The sequence below is a fragment of the Pecten maximus genome, chromosome 1 (assembly GCF_902652985.1).
Source record: "Pecten maximus chromosome 1, xPecMax1.1, whole genome shotgun sequence".
In the NCBI taxonomy this organism is placed as follows: Eukaryota; Metazoa; Mollusca; class Bivalvia; order Pectinida; family Pectinidae; genus Pecten; species Pecten maximus.
Window position 1 is genome coordinate 42,613,870 of NC_047015.1, and position 21,434 is coordinate 42,635,303.

The window sequence follows — 21,434 nt, forward strand, 5'->3', positions numbered from 1 at the left end:
TCATTCAACTTTTCAAACATTCCGGTGAGTAAAGGACATCAAACCAGGCCATATTAGTGGTAGTTGGCATCGCGACACCGTGCACTGCTAGGAATAGACGTTTTACGACAGGTGTTGGATTCACATAGTCACGATAAGGTTCCCTGTCGGTCTACTGACAGTAGCCTGATTTGACGAAGCGGATTGTTTTACATTGCGTTTGATCTTGGGATTAAGTAAGAGTACACCAGAAAATGTACCACCTGGCAGATTTCTGTGAAGTCGAGCCTATTGTTCGGGGAAGTTACCAAATATATATGTATGTAAACTCATAGATTGATAAATTCAACGAAACACATTAAACATTGAACGCGCCTTTACACAAACATTTCATTATTTTGATAAAATCAGCAGATATTTCGTATCAACTATGGATGAAGATATTTTGACACCTGATGCCTTCGGAAATGCTACACATTTTAATGAGAGTGACAATGGAACTGAGCTTATTCATTCTGAAATGGTGTCTACGGAGTGGGTGGTCTTTCTTTCTCTATTATATTCTCTTACTACACTACTATCAATTGTTGGTAACGTCCTAGTAGTAATCGTTTTTGCACGTGGAAGGAGATCACGGACAGACTTACGTCCGTTTCTCATAAATCTAGCGATGGCAGACTTAATTATGGCGGTTTTCTGTATGCCCTTTACATTTGGAGATACCATATATAAAAGCTGGTTGTTCTCGGAACCAATGTGTCCAATTGTGTTGTTCATGCAAACGCTATCTGTGTCTGCTAGCGTGTTCATCAATGTAGCGGTCGGAGTTGACAGGTTTATTGTTGTCACCTTTCCTCTCTATTCCAAGGCGTCCCAGGCTCGTTCCAAGCAAGTCATTGTAGCCACCTGGATATTATCTATATGTATAGCATCAGCTGTTGTGCCATTCGCTCACACACAACGAATCAGAAATACCACAAGAATAAAATGTTCCGAGATTTGGCCATCGGTTCAAGTTCAAAGGTCGTATTCTGTGGCTCTCTTTGTCATCATATACCTGTTACCTTTATTGGTTCTCTGTGTAGCTTACAGCATCGTGGGACTCGTGTTATGGAAAAGAACAACGCCTGGAAATCGGGATCAAATGAGAGACATGTTACAACTGCGGTCCAAAATAAAGGTAAGACAATGGATTGTATATCAGTAATTATGGCACATACTATCTTCAAGACAACTGTAATACATTTTCATCAATATTGATCTAAGCTTAACATATTGATAAAATCCTCACAGGAGGAAGGATCAAATGAACTTTGCCTGTGTTTTAGTGCAGAAATGTTTTTAACTATTGTTATTGCAATTTTAAGGCGTAATGCGATTGAATAAGCAGAAATTGTATCTACCTGTAGCATATACGTGTCAATAATGCAATACACGTTTTGCTGGTAAACCCTATATCATTCGTTGATGGCATTTAAATTCTGTCTCGGACACTTAACGATATAATTAAGCGCAAAGTATTGCGGCTGTACTTGAATGTCTTCGACAGTATTACAGTATAAAGAATGTACGGTTTCCTATTCATCCAGTAAGGTTTCATTGGAAGTGGTAAGTTTCTGGCAAAGCGATCGGATTCCTCTATTTGAACGAAAAAGAAAACATTCAAAGGATTGAGTGTTTTGAAATTTGATTTATTTTCAAGATTTTGTTCACTAAAAGCTTATCGGGAATCAGTATTTGATAAGCTGTTGAAAATATGCAATACCTCACAGTTAAACAAAATATGTCCAACATGTAACCATATCGGACATGATTACGCATACTTCAATCGCTCGATTAAAATTCATTTTGATTATAACAAGAGTCAAGAGATAATTTAGATACCACAACAAACCATAAACATCAACATGAGTTTATGGATAACAATCAGATTCCGTTTGAAAATGTATTTTCTATTCCAGCCGGAACCATGTCCTTATAAATCCTACTTTAATGTTCCCACGTGTACAGTGCGAGGAAGCACGGTCCGCCACGTAGTTATTGCTAGTTGAATGTGATAAAATACTTAAATGTAGCACCGACCATTACGAAGCGTGTATGCTATTTATCAGGGCTGAGTCGGGATATAGCTACGCTTCAAAATATGGAAATAAAATACATACTTACTTTTTTATAATATTAAAAGCATTTGCTTTATCTTAGATAGATGATTAATAATAACTTTCAGAAAATGTGATGACGATTCAAAGATAACGTCATATGCTCTAGGGGTTAATTTAACTTATCATTTTTGTCCGTAAACTCTTTTGATCAATCCATAAATATTTTCAGAACAATACATTCTTTGGATTTTGCATCCCAATATCTCACATAGTACAAGCGTTTCGGAGACGGGGGACCAATTTCAGACTAATTCAAACATTCTAAGATGATATGAAGACCAACTGAGGCCTCTCTTCCGATTTCGCATTGTGATGTGGTTTTAACGCGTGTAGAAGAGGTGTCGGTAGCGACCATTATAATATTTATGAGCTAAAGATATTCGTGTTACATGTAATGTCAATGTCTTGTTATGTCTTGTAAACGAAGAATACATTAGTCGTCACGAGAAAGACAAACAACCCCGGCGCCATAAAGAATTTAAATTAATTCCCGTTTATTTTGTCTTCCCAAAAGCGAACTCACCGTGAACACACCTGATACCTCAAATAAGGAGACGTCGAATCGATCAGGAAATCTACTACTTCTATTTAAAATTATGGGAGTACATTATGTTCATATTATGTTCATATTATGTTCGTATTTATTTAAATAAATTAATGACTGCCGTATTTTAGAGTTAATGTGAGATACAAAAATAAGAAGATTAACTTACAATATATAATAAAAATAATAGACTTTATTTTTCTAGGATAAAAAAAGATGTTTAGCCAGAGGCTAATCTTCAACATGGTCCTCAGGTTATTGGGTTAGATATGACATATTAATACATGCACTATAGATATATATCATAAACATTCTTACCAATCAAATAGAAGCTTTGCACCAAAGTTACATAAATATCGTTATGCTATCGACATATTTTAAAGTAATATCGCAGCTTTACTGATGGAGATTTATCACAGAATGCATAAAAAAGTTTCATACAAAATTGTTTTCGTCAGGTAAATGACTTGAGCACAATATACATACATGCTAACATAAGCATAAGCATTTACATAGTTATACGCTAATATAGCATAATCTAAAAATATGTTGTTTTCTATCACAAGTTAATCAAAACATAAAAAAATGGTTTCTTGTGAGTGTACTACATACATGACCCTGGGAACAGTTGTCAAGTGAAATTCTAAGAAATTAATGTACAAATATGTTTTCGTTTAAATGTGGTGAAATTGTCTATTTTATTTAGGTCACTGGGCAAAACATTCCATTCATTTATGCTGTTTACAAGGAAATGTCTGGAATAAAAAAAACAGTTCTATGTTTTAGCACTTGGACATTTTCTTCAGTAGCATATATTGTAGTCCTAGCATATCTTGTAGTTATATGCAAGTATGTTACTACAAAGGAAATGAAAATTGGTTTCGGAATCATGGATAAATTAGTATGCTGAAATACTGTTTCCAAATATAGACGTTGCTAACGGTTCTTGAAGGAATATGATCCGAGGCAGCTCCAAACCTACGCGAATGCAATGAATTCTTCTCAACCGAATATGTATCATTGATTCATTTTTATTGCAACCGCCACTGAAGCTATAGTACAAACGCCGATACTTGTACGAAAGTATGGATAGAAATCATACCACACCTACAGGATAATGAAATATCGAGATTTGACATTTTGACAAAATGGACCAAACAGGTAGTGATTTAATTGAAGTTTCTACTGTAACTGATATTCTTGTATTCGCTAAGATGGTGTGGCAAAGCAGTGTACGATCGATACATTGAAAATATGCACAACCGAATGATATTACATCAACAAGTGTTCACAGGCTGGGAACTCTCACCAACATAAATGATTTAAAAGTAAAAAAAAGATTTTTTTTTCAAAAAGACTCTTTGATTTAATTTCGTGAATGATAGAACATGTTCGTAAATAATAAAAAGCAAACGTATACGAATTCTAACGCGTAGAAAAACCAAACAATATTGGAGTATTAAGATGTTATTAAAAAGAGGACTCACTAAAGCCAAACGACATACATTGTATGTACAAGTCAAAGTAGAGGTGACGTCCTACAAAGACAGAATACCAAGGAGGAGATGGCAGTTCAAAAAGGACAAAAAGAAAAGAAAAGACATCAAACCAAACAGACATATAAACAGACATATAAAACGTTGGAACAAACATTAACTATGAAAGAAATTCAGTGCAGACGGCTTTTGTCTCAAAATTGTTGAAAAGCAGTTTTTTATGAGCCATAATGTCTTTCCGCAGGGATATTTGTTTCCAGCGACTAGACTAAAGTTATCGAAATGAAAAACTTGCCAAGAATAAGGTGTCATTTATCTTAAGATCAACTGGTTTCAATCACACTCCATGTCTGGGCTGCGAGATTAATGTTTATTTAGTAGGCGACGTTGGTGCTAATATTGATATTGTGAAATATTGAATTTTGGACAATATTTGTAATGTCATATTTTATAGCTTCTTAAAGTTGCTTGAATTTCTAATACTAAAGGTTAACACTCAGTATATGGTATGAGATATACGTTTACAATGTGATATCGGATGTGTTTTCAGAGTACCACATGTGTTTGCAATGTAATACCTTATTCGAATACGTGTTATAAGCAATAGCATTGATAACTCGATAGTTATTTTAAACGTTAGCATGGCTTACTAATATATAATGGTGAAATGATAATTATTTAGTTGTTTTAGGTAGGATTGAATATCATCCACTGAAGCAATGTAATATAAGATAATCATAATTTTGGAAAACTAAGGTACAATATAAGGTATAAGATAAGCATTATCTATTGGCATTTCGGTGTAGCCATTAATAAATATAACCTTTTTGAATATTCAATGAGCTGAATTTGAGTTAATGAAAGAAGCCTTACCAAGTTATATTTAAATACAAGTGAGCATTACCTGAAATAATTAACCAATAAAGTAAGCAATTAGCAATTTAGACAGATAGATTGATGCAGGTTAAACGTTGATGTATGGGACTGTATTGTGTACAAGTCCTAACAACAGTCCTGTTTGTTTCATTTGCATTGTATTTTATTTGATATTGGTTCGGTTGGAAGGCCTGTTTAATATAATTACAAGTTGTTATAATTGATAATCGTTCAGCAGAACTCTCTTGGGAGAGATACATTTTATTGTCCGGACACATCGACACCATAGAGGAACTAGAATCATCATTAATGCATGTCTCTGGATGACTACCACAAAAACTGGACATAGACCAGTGTAACGTCAATGTTATAGTAGTCGATTTGGTATTCTTACCACAAATTTAGAGTGAAAACAAAAACACACTCTATTGCAGATCCAATGTCCATGGAACTGTACGTTTGGTATAATGATCAAACGTAAAATGATTTTGTTTGCTTGTCGTGATTGATATGTTAGGACTATATTCCCAATCACTCAGACACTTTAATTCATTTACCAGCGTCATTGACCTTACACAGCAGCAATAGGTTTACTCTTTTATTGACAAAACTATACCTCTGACGCCATGTGCAATACACAGCTCCTATCGGGATAATGATTCACGACACTTTACGTATATGTGCAGGGAATGGAATATTGCAGTTTGTGTCATTGTGCTGATCTCCTTTTAAGACAAAATCATGACGTGTTCATTTCATTGAAGACTTAAAGCATTCGTTTCCACTGTAAATGCATGGATGCTGTAAACATTAGCGCATTAACAAATTTCAACAAGTTAGCGCAAGGATGACTGGGCGCATCCATAGTATTTGCCATTTAAATAATATATAAAAAGTGTTATCAGCGCATTCATAACCATGACAATGCTTCTTGCGCCACCCATCTTATCAACAACAATAACTGTTGTCCTCTTCAGTGTACTTTTACCATCGATTCCGTTACACATCTCTCTCCATATACCGCTAGCCATTTTTATAAAGTCGTCATTTTACTGGAGAAAGATAATGCATGTAGGAACAAAAGAAACATTTATTTTTGAATATTGCTCCTAACCGCCCCATTCTTTAATTTTTGTGATTTAATTACTAACTATAAATGTGTTACTTCTTTGTTTTTCCTTGTGTTCCCCGTTTTAGTTGTATGCCTGTCAACGAAGTGAAATTAATCTAGACATTGATGGTGCATTCCTGATGCTTGTAATGCTATATACGCGCCTAAACATGAAGATACCATACCACATAGTTAAAAACATAGAAAGCATGTTAAAGGATACAGGTCGCGGAATACGATCACGTCGTCTGTTTATACATCCCCAAAGAACGTAATCATTATTTAGCATGCCTACTTCTGGTTTACATGCACGTAGTTACAGATGGTAAAAGGCCCAGGAGACTATGTGTTTTATTCCAAATCGATTTGTTTAAACAGTTATTTACTGAAAGAGAAATATCCAAAACGAACTAAATCATATACAATTAACTTTGAGCGACGATAAAATATCCCTCGAGATACGGTAAGAATTCTTCTTTGTTATATTGCTGTAAATTACCGTGTAAGATCATAACCCTAGATCATAACCCTGGTACAATACTCTGGCTAGGTAAAAGAGTAGATACAATTTCCAACATATAAATTTACACAAGGGTGCCTAACGAGCATTTCTCACGACGAGATATACTATCTATATATTATGACATTGTGTAGTTTTTATTTTCACTGCCAATCATTCAGCTTTTGCAAATTCAGCAAGGAGTAAACACATTAAAACGAACCCATAACGTAAAACCGATAAAACCAGGCAAACAGTTAAAATATAGATCTGCATAAAAACTTTGAAAAAGGACAAGAAGAATAGGCAGGGTAACCGGGTCTTTTATTTCATCCGGGTTATGTCATATTCTTAAAAATGAGAACTAGTGTAGTGCCAATGTACTTGTAACAACGTCTGACGTCATTTTATACAAGAATGTACATAAATACTTATCTGAGACCATGATGGCGACCGTATACCTGTTCCCTTGTCTTCATTAGCCTACATCTCTGTTAGTATTCAACATATGTCACGGGAATCGTGATAATAGGAACAGGTCCCCGAATATCGAATCAGTTAGAACATACAAATACCAAAGGTCCAGCAGAGATTTGCTATGTTACTATGTAGAAAAGTAAATTAACGATTGGGATGTTAAATTAACGTGATATATACGTATACGCAAAAATGGCATTTTGTAACGTGAGTTGGTTGTCATTTTACATTTACCTTCCCTTGTTATCTATTGAAAGACTCGTTATTTTTGGTATCTTAACACTGTAAAATTATGAAATTCGAAGATTCATCAGGTTGCTGGTTACCCTCATCAAGGCCTTATTCTCTCAACGGACCATCTGGTATCATCTTTATTTTTCAACCTAATCTTGTAACAGTATGATAAATCGTTCTAGTCAGGGCTCAAAGCCGTACGTCATTGTTATTTCTCATAGTCAAATGTTCAGGGAAATTATTCAGAGGCATTTGATATGGGCTATGGGGAGCAGACCAAGTACCTCTAGTTCTGAACTGTCACCATTGAATTCGAGCCAGTCAACATACATTGTCAGTCGATTTATTCTTATTTTTCATCACTTATATCAAAGGAAGAAACTAGAATAGGTTTATTGTATCTTTGTTGAGGGGAAGGAGAAGGCTAAGTCTACTTTGTCATCTCCTGAGAATTTAAATTATATCGGAAATCTGTCAAACGAAAGTATACAATTTCACGTGTTAATGGATAGTATTGTATATTGCCAATGACAACTGAGAGCTATTTTTGTATACTCTTCCAGTACGAACTGTATACCTACCATGCATTTAATGTTGTTAGCCTAACCATAGCCATGCCTTCATATTTTGGTTCAGGAAGCCATTCATTGTTATCTGAAAATAGATAAAATCAAAATAGTGTTGTGATTATTTGCTTATAGGTTTTAATGTCATTCAGTTTAATTGTCATATGGCAAACATTTAACTATAAACATTAACTGATTGATTTTAAATTGATTTCATTCAATATAATTGTATTTATTTAACAATTTACTCTCATGGCTTGATGGATGATTAGTTCGCTATCAACCTATGGTCTATAAAACACCACACCATTGGCTTTCTGACCCGAGTTCGTGACCTCGCTATATATCTGTACGGAAACCGTGTGAATGATTGGAAGCAAATTCCTGTTTGTCTTTGACACGCGAACATAATGTTTTCTTGCAACAGGGACATTTACAACCTGGATGAATCAATATAGGAATGTTTTTTTGCATCTCATTTCACAAAATAACACAATGTGTAAAAACTGGTCGGATTATCCAGAATGATACAAATTCTCGGGTGGAGATTTCTTGTCATACCCTCATAAAACGCAATAAGAGTTGGCGAAAATACCTGAAAAAGTGTCAAGAAGAATCTTCAATTATTGTCGCCAATTAGGCAGTTAAAGCCACTATTCAAGAACAAACCAAGTTTTCATGTATAGGTTAATAGCGATGCCCAATAATTGATGTCAAAGTTAAGATCGCTACTCTGAATATTAGCCAAGCCTAAAACACCTTGTTAACTTAACAATATCAGAAGCAATCAAGTATAAAATGTACTGTTTATGTAACCAGCTATGTTTACTCGTCAGGGTTCTTGAGTCATTGTCGACAGTAAGTCCAGTTCTTATAGACAAATGTAATAGACCATGGAACAAGCTTGGTTCCCCTTTTAAGATTCGTAGGCAAAGATTGCTAGTTAAGGCTAATATGTACAGAACGTGTCGATCTTACTCAGTCATCTGATCTCTTATTTGATAAATTTTGTTTTGTTAACAAATGACTTTCCATTAGAGTTACGAGGACAGACTTCCAATGAATAGCATGACCTACTGTTGAAGCACGAGGTTGTTTATGTGATTTACATGGATACACGCGAGCATGTACATTTCCTCAATCATTGATGCCATAAAAACTGTACCACTATTGTACATCAGATATGAAACATCATACACAGCGACAAATTAAAACTTTGTCAGAAAACACCCCTTTTTTACAAACAAATATTTCATGTGCGGCGTTCAATAATACATTGGATTCACCAATTCATTGGGATCAGCTGATATCGGTGGCGGACATCAAGTGTATATACGTCTGATTAGCATTACTAACACACATAACAGAAAAAAAAAACCTTCATCAGGGGAACATGCTCCACAGCTCGCGCACCTCGCGTGCTTTGATGTTAAAACAATGTGTCGATAATGGATCGGACTACTTACCAGACCATACTATTCGTTAATATTGAAGGTAATCAAAACGAAAAACAAGAAGTCATGTTGAACATAACAGTTGAATGAGCCATCAGTACGCCGGCGGTGATCACGTTGTTTGGAGGTCAGTACGATGGGTGTTAACAATTCATCAAGTGGATAAAACAAAGCACTGAAAGAAAGACAAGAAATTAAATAGTAACAATGGAAGCAGCAGATCATATTGATCTCTTCAAGTACGCATAAACCAAGGTTAAATCCCTTTGTTTGGCTATAAACACGTTCTCTATGTACTAAGTATCATAATGCAAAGTGAATGACATGTTCATAATGAAGTCACGCTTGACAACAATATGAAAATTACACCGAGGACATATACTTTTTATATTGTTTGATAGACCTAGTTCGTTTTAAGATGTATATCATCGTATACTCAGATGTTGACTTGATATTAGTGTCATGAAAAGCGAAAATATGTAATATTGACAATGTCAAAACCATACCGCCAAATGGAGCGATATCGCCAATGGAGGCAAAAGTGCCTAGTGTAGTGGTATTGTAAAGAGAAGTGGTATTGTATAGATAAGTGGTTTGTACAGAGATGTAGAATTGTAGAGAGAAGTGGTGATGAAATGAAAAGTAATATTTTAAAGAGAAGTGATATTTGAAAGGGAAGGGGTATTGTAAAGAGAAAGTGATACTGTAAAGAGGAGTGATATTGTGAAGAGAACTGGTATTGAAACGAAAAGGGTTTTCTAAAGTGGTATTGTAAAATAAGTGAGAGTGACAAAAAAAATGATATTGTAAAGAGAACTGATACTATAATGAAATCTGATATCGTCAAATAAAGCATTACTGTCAAGAAAAGTAGTTTGTAACGAGAAGCGGTAATGTAAAGAAAAGTGTAATTGTAAAAAATGGTATTGTAAAGGGAAGAGCTGTTGTAAAAATAAGTGGTTTGTAAGGAAAAGTAGTATTATAAAGAATTATTGTACAGATAAGTGGTATTGTAATAGGAAGTGATATTATAAAGAGAAGTTGTATCGTAAAGAGAAGTGGATTTTAAAGAGAGAAGGGGATATTCTTAAGAGAATTGGTTTGTAACAAGAAGCGGTAAAGTAAAGAAAGATAAATGGTATTGTAAAGGGATATGGTATTGAAAATGGAAACGGTATTGTAAAGAGAAGTGGATTTTAAAGAGAATGGGTATTCTAAAGAGAATGTGTTTGTAAACAAGAAGCGGTAATGTCACGAAAATTGATTTGGTCCAGCGAATCTGCATTGAAAAGAAAAGTGATATTGTTTAAACAAGTCATTTCATAAAGAAAATTGATATTGGAAAGAGAAATGGCATTGTAAAGGGAAGAGGCATTGTGAATATAAACGGTAGAGAAGTGGTATTGAACAGAGATGAGATTTTTAGCACGAAAAGGAGATTCAAAGAAAAGTGATATTGTAAAGAGCGGTGGTATTGTAAAGAGAAGATGTGTTGTAAAGATAAGTGATATTGTAAAGAGAGGCGGTTTGTAACGAAAAGTGGTATTTCAAAGAGAAATTTCATTGTGCAGAGAAACAGTATTTTAAAGGGAAGTGATATCATAATGAGAGGTGATACTGTAAAGAGAAGCGGCATTGTATAGAAAAGTGATATTATTTAAACAAGTGATTTCATAAAGAAAACTGATATTGGAAAGAAAAGTGGCATTGTAAAGGGAAGAGGCATTGCAAAGAAAGGTGATGTAAAGATGGTATAAAAAGTCACTGTCATATAGGTAAGGCATCATAAGTATAATCAATCAATGAACGGGAAAATATGGCTCTATCAACCAAGATATATACTACTAGATAAAAACAGCAATACTGCTGAATAAGACAAACATTGCAACACGTTAACAAAAGTGCTAACCTAATTAAATACCGTAGAGCTACAATAATAAAAACTATCTATATATAGTAACAAAATCGAAATTTTTGAATTTAATTTTCAGAGATTGACTGGCTCATTACTCTGTAACAGAAACCTCACGAACCGATTATCTCATGTGTATATTTATAGCCCCAATGGTATAAAATTTTCAAAGACATGACAGTTTTTATAATTTGTTTACCCCAATCTGTAATTACACGTGTATCAATTATATAGTTCTTCCTCGGAGATAAAGATTACATGATTAAATTAAGACATATTTAACACCCTTCATGTGTTGCATTCATACTAGGGCTAGAATGCTTTGTCGAAATCACTTTATCAGAACACTTTAATCTTTTTATCAGTATGAAAATATATATGTTACCTTTTTTTAAAAAAATTGCTGTAGTTTTGCTGATAAGATTAGATATGCACATTTAAAATTCCTTTTTATGTAACTGATTGGTATATGTAATTAATACACAACATTAAAGTACTACAGAACGTGATTTTTCAGTAACTTGCAGTACTCTCAGGTACACAAAATAAATAGACATTTACAGCGTACATACACCTACATGTACGTTGAACCGAAGTCAACATGTATAACTTGGTGAGACTAGGCGGTGAAAAGTGCTGTTTGACTGATCATCTGCCTGATGAAGCTGGCAGAGGGCGCACCATGCCAGTCCCTGGCACAAATCTCAATAGTTATTCTTGTACTTTGGAACTAGAACAGAAAACTAATATACAGAATATCATTGCATGTGGTAGGGTGCACCTTGATGTGGGGCCCTCTGGTAGAATCTGTGATGTGCATGTTCTGTCTAAGAGACACGAGAGAACTCAATAATTCGGCCTGTTTTATCTACGTGCATGTTGATCTCTGAGACGACTAAAGTATAACCCCTTGTTAAGACTTCCTTTACTTCAAGAATATTGAAGAAATCATACATTTTCTTTCACCAAATTTCACCTCTTCTTTTCACCCTACCCTTTATCTGTATGATCTTCTTTTCCGCGATTTGTTTTTTGTCTTCGGTTTCACCGCAATGCCTGCTTGTCTCTATCATAAAAAATCACATGACTGTGTTCTTATTTCGAGATCACACAGGCAATCAGTGAGGTTATAGTAAAATGTGTCAAATGATAATGAGCTCGTGTTAAGCTCAGTTTCTGAATTTCTTATATAGTTCTTCTTAATTTGAATTGTTTCTATTCTATTACTTTTAAATGTAGAACTCTTTATTTTAATTTTAGCAGTTACAAAATTATTATTGTTATAATTTTCCCTTGGGATATGCTCTACATTAATAGATGATCAAGCCTTCGTCACTTGAAAAGGTTCCTAACGCGGACACCCCTTATCTACAAAGAATTACGCAGGCTGATTTCTGAAATTTTAAAAAGAAAACATTTTTTCTTTATTTTTTTTTCAAAACAAACTTCGATTAAGACAAACTATGTAAAGTATACTGGACCCACTTTATCATTCAAGCTTAAGGGGAATCCTGCAGGCGAAATTAAACGGCGAAGGCATATTTATTATACACTTCTTTACATATAGTGTACACTTCCAAGTTAAACCTATAACACATATACGCCCCTCTTTTCCAAACGAATTCACCGCCTAACATCACATCATCTACGGTTCTTACTTCAACTAAGCCTCTCCAATAGCTTTTCATGTGTGGGAGGGATTGGTCAACGTCAACAAATACAGCAGGAAACTGAGTATTGTGTCTCATCATATATATATATGCCTGGAATTAAGATATATACTTTTCCGTTAGACATATTTTGTTCTCATTTAAAAGTCATGGCAGGTATTCCAAGAAGGAATTCCATAACGTAACCCATGAACAATATATAGAAAGACTGTACCCCTTTCGGTATAAGGGAGATGCCTTTGAAATGTTTACATCCTTTGATATCTGTATTCATATCTGAGCTGTTCCATTTCGAATATCAAGACTCTTTGGATATTTTTGGGACGCCAACAACACAGCAGAGGAAATGTGCATATTATATTTGTCAAAAAAACATATATGACCTGAAAAATAACCTTGCACATCAATATAATTTGAAAAAATCAATATTATGCAAATATCGGCCTGTTTTAAGGGGTTGATCTACTATTTGAGCAAAGTGAGAATTTTTACAAATCGGCAAGTAAAGGAAAATATAAAAGACACAGTCATATGATAAAACTGTTTATTAGTAAAATAAGTAATAAATGATGTTGACGTAATCTTAAGCAAATACAAACTACATAATTCAATACTTGCGTTGTTGCGCGGCATGACGCCGCGAATTCGATACTTTATCAAGGAAGCTGACGCTTGCGGGAAATTCCGAGGCAATTTCCGGTTTGTTGCACAATAATTGCAGATGTCTCATTCTGATATACAAAATATTATACAATGTTCTATTTAATAACAAAGAAATATGTGAAACTAAATATGTAAATCGCTTTATGGGTCATTGTACGAAATGGGACTGTACCTGAAAACCCTCTCGTTAACGTTACAGTTATGAGCAAACTGGCTTTTAACAATATTAGTTTCCAGCATCGCCATCTGATTATATTACGAGATGTTACCGATATAACGCTGAAATTGCCAACTAATATAACTTATGCAAACAATTATAACACAGTGTAAACAGAACTGGAAATCTAAGTCAATATTGTACGAGAACCTATGTGAAAGTATCAATTTGATCTTTTCAAGCCGTTGACCTGTCGAAAAACAAGGTAAACTACATCATCTACATGTGTTATTACAATACCAGTATTATAAGTACCAATTATCTCTCTCCACCCAACCGCACGGGACACTAGCCGACGCGGATACGCATCTTTCAAATGAATGCTTGGACCATAATATGAGTTTCGACGAGGTTGTTGTAAGTACATTCCGAGACAAACCCATGTGCTGCAATATCCAAACCATGTCGTTGTAATACCGCGTGTGTCATTAGCCATACATTCGGCGGTACACTTGTTGCATCGATCTGGCAATACAGGAAGCATCCATATAATCTTACGCGATTAAATCCAGATACAATCTACGGTGAAATCTCGAGAACAATTCATTATTCATACGGTAGGAGAGCCAGGAAAACCTATCTACATACATGAACATTGGGTGAAAACACGCTATTCGAAATGGAGAATTTATTCTATGCATTTCTATAAAACAATCATACAAGAGCTTACTTTCTGTCTTTTAACATTCCATGCTGTCATTTGTCTTTACATCGGATGTAATAACAGGATATTGCATATGTCATATATTTATTGAATTACGTTAGTGTCTTTGAGACACGAGAGGAAATTGTGCAGCAAACAGCTTCTGCCTCTCACTAACATTCATGTATGATTCATATATATATTTTTTAAAATTGTTTCTATCTTGATAATTCTATAGATGTACATATAAGAAAACGTGGGGCAGAAAGATAGTTAGGAGTATATCCATTTCCATGCATTGCGAACAAATGGTGAAAAGTATGCCCGAGAGTGAGGAAGTATATTTTTGCGAAATATTTCCACCTGACATATACTGTATGAAGTAAAGTAATAAAACTTTATTAAAACTTTTTGGTTTAGTGTTATTCAAAGGAAATTCTAACATACGCCATATATCCGTGATCAGAATGACGACAATAACGAAAACTGTACCAAATGCATATATCCTCACAAATCTTTTTCGGACAAATACATTTTATCACCTAATCAGCCTGTTATCCAGTGTTATGCAATATTTTTGCGTATATTTCACTATTTTGATATGTCCTGGAGTGTTTTTCATTGGCTGCGCCAGTCAAAAATTGATTGTGACGTCATACAGTGGACAATGACGTTATGTTATGAACATGGCACAAAAAAACAGCTGCTACATTCGATTTTCCCTTCAGAATTTGACTTTAGAACCTGCCAATTTTTTTCCCTGAATATTGGTGTTGAAAGGACCTTACATTTGTCACTATCACAAAGTCTTAAGATCCTATATTTTAAGTTGTTCTAATGTCCACGAAATCTGGAATTTGTCATTAAAGGTGAGTATATAAAGTACAAACGAGATCCAACGTAGTGCATTACAAACCACTTAAAAGTGAATTTGACTTTTAAAAGGTATCGCATTGTAAATGACATAAAATGCTGCTGACAAGTTCACTATGACAGACAACAGCTCCACGCTTGTTATCCGAGGCGCCAGTGCTGCCAATACGAACTTGTAGAAGAGCCCTCTCACTAAGTTGCGATAGACCGATTTCAGGTTTCTATGGAAACTGCTTGTTTAGAGATGAACCTCTTTATATGCTGGAACAAAGTATTTGCAGATCTTAGAGATAAGAATAACATGGTTTGAGAATAATTGACGTTTAAAATTAAGATTTGAGAGTAACTGACGTTCTATCCGTGGATAAGATGTGAATGCAGATTTAATCTTTATCGAAGATGGTAATTAGCTCACAGAGTCGCTTTATATTCATATAAACATATCGTATTGTTCTATCACACTGATGAAGGGTCAGTATGGAAGGTATTCATCATCTTTTGGATCAAAAACATTTTTTTTATATTTGCCTTGTGGAAAAGCATGAAATTCATCAAGCACCAATTAACATAAAGCGACGATTTTTCAGAATATTGACCCATAAATCATTCAACTGACAAAATATTGAGATATCAGTATGGTCTAACACTATGATCCCAGTAACAAAATATCTTCTGTTCATCTTTTAAAAGTAGTTTATTACTAAAATATCAATTAAATATTATCAATCTTATCTTAACCAGAAAATGTAGCGATATTCTAATTCATATATCTGTTATTGAGCTGATAGGTAGTGTCCAAATTGAAAGATATTTTTATTTAAACTACCTGTGAGTATCGGACGATTCCTAATTTTGAGAAGCCGGTCTTGAGTCGCTAGTTATAATGGCCTTACTATGATATAAATACTGAAATGTTTGCTTTCTTGTATGAAGATTTTTCAATATTGAGCGTGATAAAATGTTTTTTATTTTATCTCAAGCTATCGAAAACGCGAACAAAACGTTTGTCTGGCAAAAAAGAAAACAGTATACGAGAGCTGATTGCTAAGTTGTGAGTCTCATATTGAAGGATTTGAATTTTACCGGACATATTGTATTGTTTTCCAATATAATCCCCTTCAGAATATATACACTTTTGCAAGCGGTGTTTAAGGGCCGCAATGCCACTTTCATAGAACTCCTTTTCTTGGCTGTTCAGAAACTCATATACTGCATGTATGGGTAAGAGTTAGTGTTAGGGTGCCTGAAATAGCTGTTTGTAGTTTTGGAAATAGATGAAAGACTGGTGCCGACTTTATAGTGGTACCTCACTGAAGCATACTGCCGAAGTGGACACCTTACAGGACTCCCCACCCGATCACATTTTACTGACAACGGGCGAACCTAGTGATGTCTTTTAATTTGAATATGTACAAACTGTATATAAAAAAGGATAGAAGGTTTATATGCCTTATCTACATGATCTCGCTCCATCAGTTCCCCGCTATCACAAGGAGACAAACATCAATATGCCGCAGCCTCCAAAACACACATATTCACCACGCGCAGATATCCTTAAAATACCTTACGTGTTGACAATGCAAACCCCAAACAAACTAACTGCTTTGGTAGGACAGATTTTACCTGTATTCAATACTCTTTAATGTGTAATGATATAACATACCTATTTGGTGATATACATTATGTTTGATACAGTTTTTTAAATCAAGGAGGACTTAATTGATAGAATGTAACAGACTAAATTGCATTGGTCTTATTGCATTTTAACCAGTCTTTTGGTATCTGTCAATTTAGACGAATTATATGCCATCCTCTACACTAGGAAGTCTAAGACCTTTTAACATTTAAGCATGAAAATAAACTTAATAGTCTTACATATATATTCAGCGAATTCAGTTTCGAAAGCGTCACACAAATCAGATTATTATCTTTTTTAAGGAAAGGGACTAAAACATATCTGAGTGGCTACCATTGAAGGTTATCGCCTATCAATCATATGGTCTTTTTATGGATATTAATTTAACTTCAAGGTGATATTTAATTACAGAGATATGCGTATGATTTATTTTTTCTGGAAAGTGACGGACTGCCGAGAAAATAAGGTCATGGCCTGATTTCTGATTGCCTTGTATACGTGTCTACGATAATCAAGGTTTCCATGACAAATATCACCGATAGCCTCCTGGCGTAGGACTTGAGAACATGTTCCTTTCCCAGACACCTAATTCTAATATCGTATTTTTGTTGGGCTTGGTGTTTTACCAAGTTATTTTCCCTTGGATCTCGTCCTTTTGGAACCAATTTTGTAAGTAAAATTTAATTTCTTTACTTAATTTCATTACTGTAGCTTTTTAGGATAATTCAGTTTCAGACCAGCATGTCGGTTCTGTTTATAATTTTTATACAGGAATAAAACATATAATGGAGTGAAATGATTAATGAACGTAATTTGGCTAAAATTGTAGGGAATGAGATTTACTGGAATGGATATTGATTAAAAGTTTTCAAAATCAGCATTTGGAATTGACACATTTCACATATCCAGATATTGATTTGATGGTGAAAATTCGCCCTGTTAACATTCGCCTGTTTACGTGTAATGAACGTAGGTGTTTCTTAAAAGGCTCTCTTCTTCAAGATTAAGAAACTGACAGTATCTAACAATGCCGAATAAAAAAGGACCCAAGCAATTCAGACTTCATGTAACGTTTATTAAATGAAGTAGAAGCAAGATACATAGATATATGTAGTACAGTGTAGTAACTATGCTATACAACACTGGCAACTGGTTATATATTGGTTAACAGCGAGACAGTACCATCTAACTTTAAACATAGTAACATTACATGGTTTTCTTGATAGCTACCCTGCATATTATGGAAAATGATAAATATTAGGTGATGTGGTCCTCGGACAGTTTTCGGTCAGTTTGGAAGTATTTAGCACATTTCCTTTCGAACTGAAGATAACACACATTAGAAGAGAATTATAACTGTCAAAACATTTAACATAAAGCATATTGCGGTTTTTCCGTATAAGATCATGGTAATCAGTGCTCAATAAATGTAGAGCATAACGACACTGCGCGAGATGAAATTACCCTTGGGTAAAAATCAGTTAGTTCATTAAATACCTTCAAACATGTCCAAAATCTCGTTTTACGTTTGAAAATGTGCTTGTTTTCAAGATATTCATTTTTCAATTAATAGATAAAAATACCAAGAAAGTATAACAGTTTACCCAGTGACACATCAGGCGAGATAACAAGTGCATTACGTCTGAAAAATAGGTCAATGACCTGATTACAAGAACCATCTACCATCGTACGTCCAACCAATTATCATTCTAACAGTGCTGGTGGTATTTTTCTCTAGCGGCGTCGCAGATCTCATACCTAAAATGTACTTTGGGTTGTCTCCCGTTGACCTGTTGCCGTACTCTCTTGGTTGTCACCATTATTCTGGTGCCACATAGGCAGCATCGTGTTGTTTTAACGAGTCCCTACTGAAGGCGATATGACTGGACTGACCCCGATTAAAACCTAACTAAGTTTTCGTGTCTGACTGCAGGAATTAAACTGTTTCTCAGAAGACAAATAATTAGTTAATGTGTCTGGCAAATAGGTTTGTCTTAGGTTTTTTTTTTTTTTTTTAGACATTTTCAAATGAATTGTGAAGTTAATTTTGCCGTACGTTTTGCCGTTCATTAGATCATGCGATGCAACTATAAACAATTATAAGATATTTAAGACAGGATATTTTATATGTCCGTATATGTAAAACTTACGTTGTAGACATTTCATCTTCTATCACGATCAAAATTCTTATTTACGAGGTCCTCCCATTAAATACAGACCCAAATAACCACTGACATTCACACCTTCTTTTTTATCATCTATTTTGTTCTTAAGTATTTATAAATAGTTGGCTTATGGCTAATATTCTTAAATAATAGGTTAATAGGTTAAGATTAATTAACTTAACCTCTCTAGTTACAAAATAAAGCGTCATTCAATTTTCATGATACATATGTATATTCATTGTAAGTATATATTGTAGCGGTAACATATAACTAGTTTTAAGTTTATAGTAATCGTATTTTGTGTGTAACACGTACGCATTTGAAGATCATTTTTGGATAATTTGGTAACATCCTTTTCAGCATTGATTTTTATCTTTGTTTCACAGTAAATTAGATAGATATATACATTTATTTGATCGTTATGTAAGGAAGTGAATTTTGTTTAACTGAATACGTGTATCGTTCGGACGACTACGAATTGATTACAATAATCTAAGTTAGAATTAGATTTTGCATCAGCTCTACAAAATAATAAAAACTGAAAAAGTAACATATAGATATTCAACGGAACTGTGAATCTATACCGAAACCTGCCCTTATTAGGCGGAGAATATGTCCTAAAAGAATGATCCCAGACCTATTGAACACTGCCTGATGAGAACGGAGACAGATGGACTTGTGTAGTGATGTATGATCTCGGTAACCACGGTTCGTATTTGATGTCCAATTAGTAGAGTAAAAGCTAGTGGGTATTGATCTAAATGCCGAATGTCATCACATATCATGATTAAACGCAAGTTAGATAGTGGAAAGTGTTAAAATCACGAACACCAGCACAATATAGCCATTGTAGATCACTTGTGCGAATAGGGCAAGTAATTGTTTTCCGGCTCATTTTGGTATGTCTGTTAATTGTTTTAATACAATATATCAGTTAATGTACGAGTGTTTCTTGCATACATTGCGTGATTATTAAACTTTGGTTTGTTTGTTTGGTTTGTTTTTGTTTAACGTCCTATTAACAGCCAGGGTCATTTAAGGACGTGCCAGGTTTTGGAGGTGGAGGAATGCCGGAGTACCCGGAGAAAAACCACCGGCCTACGGTCAGTACCTGGCAACTGCCCCACGTAGGTTTCGAACTCGCAACCCAGAGGTGGAGGGCTAGTGATAAAGTGTCGGGACACCTTAACCACTCGACCACCGCGGCCCCTTATTAAACACCAATGCAGTCATATTATAACAAAACTATTACTTCGTCCTCGGTTGATATTTGTTCAGGTTAATAAAGCCATTTATCGACCTTATCAGAAGGCTATAATTGTATTTTATCAAAAGTAATACAAAAATTATACTGACCGAATAAGGATAAATTCTTTTCATTCACTTTATCTTGTTCAAGTTAGATAATCATAATTGAACTACCATTGTACGACTCTGAATTGACTTTCGTATGTCACAACTAGTGTTGTATTTCACGTGTGACGTTTCTGTGGCTACGGTCTGTCACCTTCATAAAAAAAATCCCCCTGGACTTAAATATTGTTTGAGATATGCAAAAGTCTATTCGCACATATAATCAAGAACCCAATCAAAAATGTTTCATAATATCAGATATAAGATAATATAAGATAAATTTCGTTAAGCAACTGCTAAAATGGTCGATGGATACATGGAAACCAGCATAAATGGCCAGAAGGAGACAGTAAATCTAAGAAGTGGGTGTACAACTTGTACCGAGATTGAACGTGATTTATTGCGAAGATTGGTTATTATTTTTAAGGAATTTCTCTTTTTGGTATTATTCATGATATTTGATACCCTTCCAGAACACAGTGTGTCGCGGAACAATATTAATTATATACCCTATTAATCTTTCTGTTCTTAATTTGACATCGTACAATCGCGATTTATTTTAAGAATACACTTTTGTTAATATGTCATTATTTACATATTGATGTATAAAGATAATAATATCTGACCCTTCAAATATGCATATGATATGTAAGGGTGACGCTGAATGGTCAATGTTACTCAAATACAGTGTTCAACACGCAATTAACACAATTGACATCGGCATTTCGAGCGTAGAATTAGAACATAGTAATCGTACCGTGTTAATATTTACGTCAGTATACCGTGATGGTAATATCCACGCCGTAGAGTATATCAGTATATTTACAATAGACAAGAATAAGTAACAAAGCTAGGTGATAGCATGTGATCTTCCTGAGGAAAGCACTGAAGTTTATTATTTATT

General features: G+C 34.5%; 1 protein-coding gene across 1 annotated transcript in view; it reads left to right on the forward strand.

Moving 5' to 3' along the window:
* The first annotated feature begins 385 nt into the window (after window positions 1-385).
* The window catches only part of LOC117344230 (prolactin-releasing peptide receptor-like), a 34,545-nt gene continuing 13,496 nt past the window's right edge, over window positions 386-21,434 (forward strand). The window contains exon 1 of the mRNA XM_033906943.1: window positions 386-1,159. Within this exon, the coding sequence (XP_033762834.1) occupies window positions 410-1,159 (750 nt within the window). The 5' untranslated portion in view covers window positions 386-409. The remainder of the gene's footprint in view (window positions 1,160-21,434) is intronic.